This window comes from Cherax quadricarinatus, chromosome 16 (genome assembly GCF_038502225.1).
Source record: "Cherax quadricarinatus isolate ZL_2023a chromosome 16, ASM3850222v1, whole genome shotgun sequence".
Taxonomy (NCBI): Eukaryota; Metazoa; Arthropoda; class Malacostraca; order Decapoda; family Parastacidae; genus Cherax; species Cherax quadricarinatus.
In genome coordinates, this window is record NC_091307.1 from 16,093,162 (window position 1) to 16,106,279 (window position 13,118).

Genomic DNA, 13,118 nt, shown 5'->3' on the forward strand with positions numbered 1-13,118 from the left:
CAATACATGACACATACCAGTCCTGTCATCCATACTGTCAGTATCATTATACCTTCTAATTCAGATGCATTTTAAAATTATTTATACATATATATATCTTCTTTCAACAAACCAGCTGTATCCCACTGAGGCAGGGTAGCCCAAAAGGAAAAACAAAAGTTTCTCTTCATAACTTTAGTGTATACAGGAGAAGGGGTTACTAGCCCCATGCTCCTGGCTTTTTAGTCACCTCTTACGACATGCATCGCTTACGGAGGAAGAATTCTGTTCCACTTCCCCATGGGAATAAGACTGTCGAGCATACCTGGTAAAGTGTATGGTAGAGTTATTATTGAGAGAATTAAGAGTAAGATGGAGAGTAGGATAGCAGGTGAACAATGAGGCTTTAGGAAGGGTAGGGGTGTGTAGACCAAGTGTTTACAGTGAAACATATAGGTGAACAGTATTTAGATAAGGGTAAAGAGGTTTTTGTGGCATTTATGGATTTGGAAAAGGGATATGACAGGGTGGATAGGGGGACAATGTGGCAGATGTTGCAAATGTATGGAATAGGAGGTAAGTTATTGAAAGCAGTGAGGAGTTTTTACAAGGATAGTGAGGCTACCTTGGGGGGAAACAGCTGATGTGTTAATAAAAAAAAAATAGAGAACATATGGGAAAAATAGGGTTATATTCTGGACACCAAGTTTACAAAACACTATTTTTCTTAATTTTTTTTTTTTTCAACAAGTTGGCCGTCTCCCACCGAGGCAGGGTGACCCAAAAAAGAAAGAAAATCCCCAAAAAGGAAAATGCTTTCATCATTCAACACTTTCACCACACTCACACATAATCACTGTTTTTGCAGAGGTGCTCAGAATACAACAGTTTAGAAGCATATACGTATAAAGATACACAACATATCCCTCCAAACTGCCAATATCCCAAACCCCTCCTTTAAAGTGCAGGCATTGTACTTCCCATTTCCAGGACTCAAGTCCGACTATATGAAAATAACCGGTTTCCCTGAATCCCTTCACTAAATATTACCCTGCTCACACTCCAACAGATCGTCAGGTCCCAAGTACCATTCGTCTCCATTCACTCCTATCTAACACGCTCACGCACGCTTGCTGGAAGTCCAAGCCCCTTGCCCACAAAACCTCCTTTACCCCCTCTCTCCAACCCTTTCGAGGAAGACCCCTACCTCGCCTTCCTTCCCCTATAGATTTATATGCTTTCCATGTCATTCTACTTTGATCCATTCTCTCTAAATGACCAAACCACCTCAACAACCCCTCTTCTGCCCTCTGACTAATACTTTTATTAACTCCACACCTTTTCCTAATTTCCACACTCCGAATTTTCTGCATAATATTTACACCACACATTGCCCTTAGACAGGACATCTCCACTGCCTCCAACCGTCTCCTCACTGCTGCATTTACCACCTAAGCTTCACACCCATATAAGAGTGTTGGTACTACTATACTTTCATACATTCCCTTCTTTGCCTCCATAGATAACGTTTTTTGACTCCACATATACCTCAGTGCACCACTCACCTTTTTTCCCTCATCAATTCTATGATTAACCTCATCCTTCATAAATCCATCCGCCGACACGTCAACTCCCAAGTATCTGAAAACATTTACTTCTTCCATACTCCTCCTCCCCAATTTGATATCCAATTTTTCTTTATCTAAATCATTTGATACCCTCATCACCTTACTCTTTTCTATGTTCACTTTCAACTTTCTACCTTTACACACATTCCCAAACTCATCCACTAACCTTTGCAATTTTTCTTTAGAATCTCCCATACGCACAGTATCATCAGCAAAAAGTAACTGTGTTAATTCCCATTTTGAATTTGATTCCCCATAATTTAATCCCACCCCTCTCCCGAACACCCTAGCATTTACTTCTTTTACAACCCCATCTATAAATATATTAAACAACCATGGTGACATTACACATCCCTGTCTAAGACCTACTTTTACCGGGAAGTAGTCTCCCTCTCTTCTACACACGCTAACCTGAGCCTCACTATCCTCATAAAAACTCTTTACAGCATTTAGTAACTTACCACCTATTCCATATACTTGCAACATCTGCCACATTGCTCCCCTATCCACTCTATCATATGCCTTTTCTAAATCCATAAATGCAATAAAAACTTCCCTACCTTTATCTAAATACTGTTCACATATATGCTTCAATGTAAACACTTGATCTACACATCCCCTACCCACTCTGAAACCTCCTTGCTCATCTGCAATCCTACATTCTGTCTTACCTCTAATTCTTTCAATTATAACCCTACCATACACTTTTCCTGGTATGCTCAATAAACTTATTCCTCTATAATTTTTACAATCTCTTTTGTCCCCTTTCCCTTTATATAAAGGGACTAGACATGCTCTCCGCCAATCCCTAGGTACCTTCCCCTCTTTCATACATTTATTAAAAAAAAGTACCAACCACTCCAACACTATATCCCCCCCTGCTTTTAACATTTCTGTCATGATCCCATCAGTTCCAGCTGCTTTACCCCCTTTCATTCTATGTAATGCCTCACGTACCTCCCCCACACTTACATTCTGCTCTTCTTCACTCCTAAAAGATGGTATACCTCCCTGACCAGTGCATGAAATTACCACCTCCCTTTCTTCCTCAACATTTAAAAGTTCCTCAAAATATTCTCGCCATCTACCTTTATTTATCTTTTCTTAATATTGTAATAATTAACATTTTAGCTGTCATTACTTGTTGGCATGAAAGTGTGTGGAAATGGTTGATGAGGCCCTATTGGGCTGAGGTTGATGGCTGTCATTCTTGTTTTAATGTGGTTACAGAGATATCAGTAACTGATGACTGTATTGGAGTGTTAAATATTCTGTAATGTGAGTCTGGTATGCTCTACCCTGCAGTAATTTATAGAGCTGACCAGAAATCTTTATGGCATTAATGAGATGTTTGCACTTTTTAAAATTTTCAAACCATCCTGCACTAAGCATATACTGTGAAGGCTCACCCTCCTCTCACAGTTTCATAAGAAAGATTTTTCTTGCTTTACGTATTATCTAATCACTAAGTGGGGCCGATTCTTTGTTTTTTTTTTCTTCAATCCACACATTCAATAATTTTTCTGTCTTATTTTACTGTAATGGCTTCTGACATTCTTTTGAGCAGGTAGTAAATTGTACTAATTAGTGAGAATGTTCTTATTTTTTCCCTCTTCCTTTCTAATTATGCAAATGGCTTTATTCATACTAAACTTGGAGAATTTCCATCACATGCACCCTCTAAGAATACTGTATTTAACATGTCCCTTTTCTTCAATGAAGTTGCAGATTCATGCTTATTCTTTTTCTTAGCACATCTAGCTTCACTAGTATGTCTCTTGAGTATTAGGGTTAATACTGAGAGACCAGACAGAGGGAGGAAAATATACAAAATAGTTTGATAAACAGTGAGCGAGGCAGGCTCAATACATAGTTTTAAGAGTAGGTACGATAGGGTCCACAAGGCTAAGACAGAGTAAATCTAAAGAGTGGCAAGTTAAGAGGCTGGGCAAGGGTCTGAGAGTAAACCACTGCAACCACAAATAGGCAAATATATTGAGTGAATGCAATTCACTTCCAGAATGCAACTATAGGTGACTTGGGTTGTCAGTAGAATGGAAGGACTAATGTACTATGGCATATAGTACTCAAATTTTGCATATAGTTTAATGCTTTACATCATGTATTGTAATATCAAGGTTTCTGTGTTACCAGTTTTTGGAAGCACTTTTTCAATCATGTAACTAAATTGTACTATGTAAAATCATGCTATAAGAAAGTTTACTTTATATATTTTACTTTATTTTTAGCTTCATTTGAGCTGCATTTTTATCAAATACAATTTTTTACGTGACAATTCAGTGGTCGTCTGGTATGCCTGTATACTTTTGGGCTCATGAAAAGATTGACAACAGATTTCTCACATGCTTTAGTAGGGGTATGGGATGCATACAAATGATGAATTGGATGCACAAAAGATTGTCAACACCAAGAGCAAATTTAGGCCTCCTGAAAAAACATTGTTTGTACCAGGAGGCTAACTGCCACACAGAGGGGAATGATCCCATGGCACACCAAATTTTTTCCAAAATTTTTGGTGTACTGTATATTCTTCTTTCCATTTAATACACAATTTGGTGCAAAAATTCAGCTGTTTGATAGTAAAAAGGTGTTGCTTGGACACATTATTGGGGCTTCTACTGTAATAACTCATAAATCACCACCATGCAGTCAGTCAAGAACTGTCATCATTTTCACAAATTTTTGGAAATTTCCTCTTTACTCCAATGACATCAGGCTGATTATTACTCATCTCTGTAGTTTCTTGAGGTTTGTTTAAATCTCGAAATTGAAGGATGCATGAAGATTCATATGATGTATGGCAAATGTAAAGATAAGAAGAAAGTGGCAAAGACTTTCCACAATATCTAAGATCATCTAACAGTGTACGAGGGATAATTAATACAAAAGGCTAAGGAGTACTTGACAGGATTCTTCTTACTTTATTACAGTGTAACAAATTTATTACATTATTTCCCATCAGTGTTTCCCATATTATTCTACAGGTTCTCTTAATGAAGACACCCAGCTCACACTTCTTTTTCTTGTATAACATTCATGCTCATACCATCTCTTCTACTCTCTAACTTGCCATATCACAATACCTATAGAGAATTTAAAGGTATGAATGATCTCTTTGAAAAAATTATGTACGTACTGCATTATATAACTATAAAAGAAAGCTTACCTTTGTCCTTTAACAAGGGATGGTTTGAAAGTTTTCTTTTCTTCTATATTTTCAAATCTACAGTTGGAAGTTTTCAAGCCATGACCAGTAGGAGCAGAACCCTGTAAGCATAACAATTTATGAAAAATATTTAGTGATTAAAAAAAAAAATCTTCCAATTACTCTTCAGAACATGTGCTTAACACCTCTATAAGTCACCATATCTCTCTCCTGTCTTCTCTAGGTGCAAAAATCTTCTTTCTTTCTTTCAACACACCGGCCGTATCCCACCAAGGCGGGGGTGGCCCAAGAGGAAAAACGAAAGTTTCTCCTTTTACATTTAGTAATATATACAGGAGAAGAGGTTACTAGCCCCTTGCTCCCGGCATTTTAGTCGCCTCTTACAACACGCATAGCTTACGGAGGAAGAATTCTGTTCCACTTCCCCATGGAGATAAGAGGAAATAAACAAGAATAAGAACTAGAAAGAAAATAGAAGAAAACCCAGAGGGGTGTGTATAAATATGCTTGTACATGTATGTAGTGTGACCTAAGTGTAAGTAGAAGTAGCAAGATGTACCTGAAATCTTGCATGTTTATGAGACAGAAAAAGGGACACCAGCAATCCTACCATCATGTAAAACAATTACAGGCTTTCGTTTTACACTCACTTGGCAGGACGGTAGTACCTCCCTGGGTGGTTGCTGTCTACCAACCTACTACCTATAAGGTGCATAAATGCTTACATATTATTACCCACATCCCACCTTTATCCTAATCCACATAATTCTTGAAGCTAAACAATTATACCCCCTTCCACAGTTTATAATTAATTTATATTAATGCTGCTTGTTCTTGAGCTCTAGTTCTTACAAATCACACCAAAATTTAATCCCATTTATTCTTCCCCGCTAAAATTCTCCCGCTCAATTTAGTTTTTTTTTCATCATCCATATTACAGCCACACACATTTCAACAGCCCAACTTTAAAGTTTCTTTTTTATCATTTTAGTAAGTGATACAGAAGGGGATTCTTAACACCTTGCTCCCAGCATTTTAACAGTTTCCTACAATGCACACTGATTAAGAAGGAAGAATTCTAACAACACTTCCTGTGAAACTGGAAAGGAAATATTGCAAGGAAAAGAACTATTAAGAAATTCAGAAGAAAATTCAGATGAGTGTATATTCACAAACATATAAACATGCATATTTGCAAATACATTTATACTAAATGTTAATAATACTCTAGTTGTAAGATCTGCCGGTCATCTGTGTTTATGAGACAAAGAGAAAAGTAGCAATCCTGTCAGATTGTAAAACATTTAGCAGATTTCTATTTCACACAAAGACAGTAGTGCCTCCCAGTGTGATTTCTGTCTAGTAACCTACTACAGGTTGATCATTATTAATTAAGCATCATCAGGATGTGTAGGGTGCCGGATTAGTGATTTTGCCGGATTACAAAGTGGTTAGGTTAGAAAACACTTAACCCAATGGCCATATTTAAACATCGACAATTTTACCCACTATTTACCCTATTTTTGACCCATTCCATTGTTCCAGTTTATTAAACTCGTAGCTATTTCGCTAGTATTCGTTTTGTCGATTTAAGTACAGGAAACTGCCCATTTACCTATCTCAACTATCCAATAAAGTGGTCAGAAATCGGTAATTTGGTCAATTTCATACAAGTTTCAAGAGATGCCAATTTCAAAATAGGGTCCAGAATAAACAATGCAGACATTCCTAGCACTAAAATAACATTTTCTCTGTTCATCACTCAATTCTCCAGGCCCCTCTTATATTACACATGCTTTCCATTTTGAATTTTTTTCACACAAAAAAATAGAAGATTTACTGTTATGCACACTACTGAATTATTGTAATAATTGTATAAATAATGTCAACCCATTCGTGACTGTGTATTAGACCAGCCAGTTGGACACGTATTGGATGATGACATCATTTGTTTACTCTTAAATATCGGCAAAAATCAAACATTTCCTCTACTTTGAGCTCAATTTGAGGTACAGTGGTACCCCGAGTCTCGCACAGCTCCTAACTCAAACAATTATGTAAGTGTATTATTATAAGTGCTTTTTTAAGCGTATTTTTGGGGGTCTGAAACAGACTAATTTAATTTATGTCATTCCTCATGGGAACAAATTCGTTCAGTAACGGCACTCAAACAGCCTTCTGGAATGAATTATGGCCGAAACTCGGGGTTCCACTGTACATTCCGGTGTGAAACCAATCAAAAATTACATCTATTTCTGTAATAAATCTTCCATTCAATCAAATGAAACCAAGAAAACGAGAGTATACAACCATACAAACCATATGAAAGTACACTGCAAAGTTGATATTTTACACTAAAAGCACAGTCGCCATTTTTTTCCTCATTATGCACTGTGTGCTGCAGGATTTTTTTATATAGTGCACACTTACCACATAGACCTATTCTTTCATATGTAGGCCCAAATTTACTGGTCACAGCTTATCTAAGTGAGCTGAGCTCATGGCAACCTATAGTGGCTTGAAAGCCACCTTATCTTTTATGGACAATGTACGGTGTATGTGCTTTACACAATGAGAAGCATTTCTTTTATTCATTGGAACCATGGCTAGGGCTAAAAGTGAGCAGGTTATAACAATAAATGGAGAAAAAGAAATCTGAATGACTTATGCAGCAAGTAGAGCCATCAAACAATAGCAGCAGGTTGGTGTGGTGACGCCGGAAATTTGAAATTATGCTAGCTGAAATTAGTGCTGCATTACTGATGGAACTGGATTACTGATTGCCGGATTAGTGATGGCCAACCTGTACTAAGAAATGGGGGCTAAAATTGTACAGAAAATGATTAATAATGAAGTTCAGACTGGCAAAAATACTTCACACCATTTCAAATGTCTATATGTATATAGAGCACAGTATATATCAAATGTAGAAGATTGAGACACTTATGCAGCATATGGGAATCTTTATTCAGGAAACGTTTCGCCACACAGTGGCTTCATCAGTCCAATACAAAGAGGAAGGCGTAAGGAGAGGAGGAGTGTGAGGTAATCAGTCCCTCAACCTGGAGTCGATGTGTTCAGTCCATCAATCTTGTATTGGACTGATGAAGCCACTGTGTGGCGAAACGTTTCCTGAATAAAGATTCCCATATGCTGCATAAGTGTCTCAATCTTCAACTTGTCGGTTTTTCAAACCATTCATCACATATATTAAATGTAGATGACTTGGAGTGGGACTTTTAAATATAGACCAATAATCTGAGGCACTAATTTTGAGGCTTCACTATATAGTATGTACAAAATTATGCAAGAATTAGAACACACAAGATAACACACTAGAAATCAATTTAATCTGATTTAGATAATAATTAAGCATTGAATATCAGTAACAGCATTATATAACTATTAAGCCAATTTATTACCTTATAGAATGGTGGAATAAGTCCCCACATCATAGGCTGTATAATACGCTGTGGAGGAACTGTTTCATCATCTGAATCCCTTTTTGTACCTTGCACATGGTGTTCACTGAGGATTTAAATTTTATTCTTAAACATTATGCTAGTTTCTTAGATAACATAAAAATATGCTGTACTGTATGTATTATTAGGGAAGGGCTGTGTAATATATGACTGTAAATACTGAATGAAGATTAGTACCATAATTACGAAGAAGAATTAAACCTGCAGGGGTTATAAAGCACAGATGTAATCAATTTTGTTCTCAGACAGGGAAGAGTAGCTCCAATTAATTGGAAAAAGAACCATTTGCTGGCATCAAGGCACCCAACCCCTATTGAGAGGTATAAAATGAAGAAATGTCATTAGTTAAAGTGTTTTGTATAGCAACATATTAGTAACAAAACTTGAATTTGAATACTAGCTATGTTGTGTATGTAAATAACTTTTAAGCAATAAAATTTTAGCACATAGCATATTAAATGATAGGATGCTGCCTTCTTAATTACAACACTGGCCAACATTACGGTAATCTAATAAGATATGTAGAACATTTATATTATTTTCAATGAAGAGATTAGTAAAGTAGGACGAAAGGTGAAAGAGACCATTAATTAATGATACCTTATTATCACAGGAGTAATGCGTGATGGAGCCATGTTGTATGATGGCGCATAAGAATAATTTCCTGGGTGCTCCTTCCACTGAAGGGGCTTGTAACATTTCTTCCCATCTTCAGTAACTGTCAGTACACTGCATGCCTTGCAAATCTCATCTGGTGCTAGAGTGCTGAAAATGGATAATTATAATTATTTTTATCATTATTATACATATTTACCAGAAACACTAAATCCTTATGAGTCATCCAGGGCAAGGAGCACTGAGGCTCATTCTCCCCCTGCTCTCTTATTTTCTCTGATCACTGAGCTGTACTCCTACTTCCACATACATTAACAAACAAACATAATGATAATAATAATATTTATTTCTACAAGTACAAGGTATACAGGCCTAGCTGACATCAATAAAATACTATACAGAAATCTCCTTGTTATGCAGAGCATTTCGGGCAAATTAGATGAATTATGTCCCTAGGATGTGATCCATACCAGTCAACTAACACCCAGGTACCTATGTTACTAATAGGTGAACATGGACAGCAGGTGTCTTAAGGAAACACATCCTAATGTTTTCACCCGTACCAGGAATTGACCCCCGGACCTCGGTGTGCGAGAGCTGAGTGCGCTAGCAATCAAGCTACAGGACACAATGCATGATGGGCAACCAAATGCTGAAACATAAACATACTGATTTGCAGTGCTGGATGTGCTGCATTCATTTATTTTTAAATCTACTTATTTGTGGCTAAATATACATTTTTATAGATTACTGCTGCCAAGCATATAAACCAGTCTCTACTCAGCTGCCACATAAATAGCCTTAAACAAACTGTTCATTTGAAAAGTAGCCAGTGACTTATTTCCATTGGGGTCCCAATAGATACCCCATTACATTCAAAGGAAAGCTATAAAATAGTAAAGGTCACACAGCACCTGGGGAATAAGAGTCTCAATTGCAGTCAGCTTTGATCCAAGGAGAGGGATGGGTAGCTACCACTCCTAAATAATGATACATTATGTGGCAGTCACAATATAGGGTCCCCTCATTTTCTCCAGATACTTTTTTCCTAATGTATCCAACTACATTAATGTGTGATTTCAAGTAATAAAAAAGTGCTGCATATTGACTTAGAATAAAGTGTAGAGCAAATAGATTTGTCAAATTTATTTGGTTTTAACCTAATTAAACAGATCACCTCATAGGCTCCCATTCCTTTGATATTTTATTTTATAGATATGTACATTATTATTTATACGTACATGTTATTCCACGTCCGGAATACAATGCATAAATATTAAATTGTGCTGACAAGATTGGAATACTGTTAGTTATATTTATGTACAGTAATGACAAGAATTTCCCGACGTGTTACCCATGACCTTCATACTTGTTGAGTTTACATTATAAAACTCGTTCATTATGTCTAATGATAACTCATTTGAAGCACTGTGTCGTGTAGGTCCTTATTTTTAGTTTAGATTTACGAATCACTAACATTTCATTTGGAATTTACTGGAAGACTTACCAAGCTGTTCTCCCACACATTTTGAAGTCAAGTGATTGTTGCTGTGTTTCTAAAGGTTACTACAGCTGGAGCCGTCATGGACCCTCCCTCCTCCTCCTCCTCTTTAGATTAGATTATATTTTGCCACCGAAGTGGCTAATGTATTGTGCACCTTATATCCATCCTGTGGACGGTAGTGCAAGAGCATATGGATACACAAAAGGCCTAGGAACTAGGCTCCAAAAGGGTTATCAGGTGTACATATGAATTTATATCTACAGTTCACGTATCTAAGTATATCTGGTATCTTATTTTCATTAATAAGATATCTTGACATGTCACATAGGTTATTATACTGTCTATCTCTGTATTCCTCAATAAGTAGACAATTAAGCACATAGTGTTCAAAACAGTGACCATATGCCTGATCACATAATTTACATTTAGTTTGATCATCATCTGTGTGTCTCCCAAACTGCCAGAAGTACTTGTAACCAAGCCTAAGCCTGGCCACTACAACATCAGTCAGTCTGTTCACATTGCACGTTGCTCCTCTCCACACACTAAGTTTATTCAGCTATAGGTACACATGAATACAGTTATATGAATTATCATACATAGCAGCATGTGTAGATTACCTGGACTAACCCAAAAAGTCAAAGTGACTTATTTCCATTGGGACCACATCTTCAACTGATGCATCTCTCCACATAATCTTTAACTCGTTGCTAAATCTCTGGCCCATCTTATGGGCCTGACTTGCTTCCACTAGTGGGCCCCGTTCACTTGTGCCCATGTCTTCAGTTACTGCATCTCATTTCTTACACTGGCACCAGTATAAAATCCTCGGTCCTCATGCCTCTGTATTACACTTATAAAGCTTGATGCACAGGCAGAGGATAGCCGGGTCACCATATGGAGAAGACCCGGGCCGGAAGTACCGGCGAACCTCTAATGAATGAATGAATGGCAGAGGATCTCTCAGTAAAGATACCCAAGTGTGGCACATACCTTGGTCTTAAATCTCTTTTATTTATTTATTTATTTATTTAGAAATTTTAGCATACAAACAGAGGTACAAAAAATACAGGTAAGAGCAGCATGCCAAAGCCACTTATATGCATAGCATTACGGGCTGGCTTAAAATTAACTTAAGATTAACTAAGCAATGATGAAATCAGTGATAAGACATTATTGTAAACAGATAACTATAAAATACAAATGAGTATTACAAAGACAGGTCCTATGGTTGCATGCATTGCTGTTCATTCAGTAGAGTGGAGTATTCTGTTAGGTAGTGTGGAAAATTTTTAATTTTCCGAAACTATAGCGCCTAATAGGTGTTTTTTTGTGCCGATATGAGTCAAAATGTATTTGAAAATAAGAGTAGAACCAAGAGTTCCCTTTGCGCATGCGCGGATGTGCGGGGGAGGGAGGCGCGTATGGTTTTGAATGGGGGTGAGGAAGCTGAGAAAACATGGAACCACGAAATTGACGTTCACGGTGGCCTAAGGATTAATATAGGCCTCATTTCATAATAAGAAGTGTCGTAATTGTTCCTGGTGGAGAGTGAGGGAACGGGATTTACGGGACCACAGTAATAGAGTGGTAAAAGTGTGATAAGAGAAGGAGCGGGTGACTGACGCGCCACAATGGACTGTGTCCTGGGGAAAATTACCCTTGGATTAATCATCACTCATCGGTCTCAGATCTTAATGGAGTGACCTCTAATTTGTATAATAGTTATGAGACGTTAAATCGGCTTGTGAATTGTAATGTAATTAATGATAATAACGCTAAGTTAAGAGAATATGTGAAGTGAAATAAGTCGTTTGCTCCGAGTGAACACGCTAGACCTCGTTGTTAACGAGACGAGGAAAGGGAAACTCCTTGAGTCACGACGTCTAAAGCAGGACAAACCAGCGGATACCTCGTCCTGCTGGAATGAGAATCGTGTCGGTGTAGCAGGACATCGAAAATGAGATGGTGAATCAAGAAATGAGGAATATCAATCACCCACAGTTAAGTAACCCTTCTAGTTATAGCAACCTTAGACTGGCCAGTAGTGGTATGTTATAATTAGATAGGTTACGAGTGATCCAGCTACATCAAGTGACCACCAGAGAACATCTGGTAAGTAGTGGGATTATGTACAAATGTTTTCCTTGACGGATGTATCCATGTGTGTCCTACCCCCCCCCCCCCCTTCATTCAGTTAAACTAATATAATCTATACAGTCCACAATTAATTAGTAGCACCGTACTTGTGGGTGCTACCCAATCCATACTGGTCTCGGATAGATATGGATAAGATTGTGAGGTCGAGGGGACCACTTGGTGCGACCAGGGGTGGTTAAGTTTTCTCACATGTCTACACGGGGTGACTACGGTAAACAATATGATTGTCTCCCAATGAGATTACTGGTATGTATATAATGTTGAGGTACATACAGGTAAGCACCCTAGAAAATTTTCCATAGGTAGTGTATTTAAAAAAAATAACAAAGTTAGGTTTAACATTTGTGTGATATAATTGTGAGTAACATTTAGGATATACAATTTATATGGTTCAGTTATTCAGTATTTATTTGGTTTTGAGTGAGTAAGTGAACTTTGAGAAGAGACTTGAATTTATAAACAGGTAGTGTTTCTTTTATATTTACAGGTAATGAATTCCAGATTTTAGGGCCTTTTTAGGACGCATTACAACCGGCCTTTTTTTTTTTATTTTTCAACCGATT

At 37.4% G+C, this 13,118-nt stretch overlaps 1 protein-coding gene across 2 annotated transcripts in view; it reads right to left on the minus strand.

Annotated features, from left to right (window-relative positions):
• LOC128688934 (abasic site processing protein HMCES) overlaps positions 1-10,553 on the minus strand; it is a 50,726-nt gene extending 40,173 nt beyond the window's left edge. The window contains exons 1-4 of one of the 2 annotated variants that reach the window (XM_053776996.1): positions 10,399-10,553; positions 8,877-9,041; positions 8,217-8,322; positions 4,795-4,895 (exon numbers count right to left, since the gene is read on the minus strand). In XM_053776996.1, coding sequence (XP_053632971.1) covers positions 4,795-4,895; positions 8,217-8,322; positions 8,877-9,041; positions 10,399-10,418 — 392 coding nt within the window. In that variant the 5' untranslated portion in view covers positions 10,419-10,553. The remainder of the gene's footprint in view (positions 1-4,794; positions 4,896-8,216; positions 8,323-8,876; positions 9,042-10,398) is intronic. The other variant, XM_053776995.2, reaches the window with a different exon arrangement.
• Between the last annotated feature and the right edge of the window lie 2,565 nt (positions 10,554-13,118).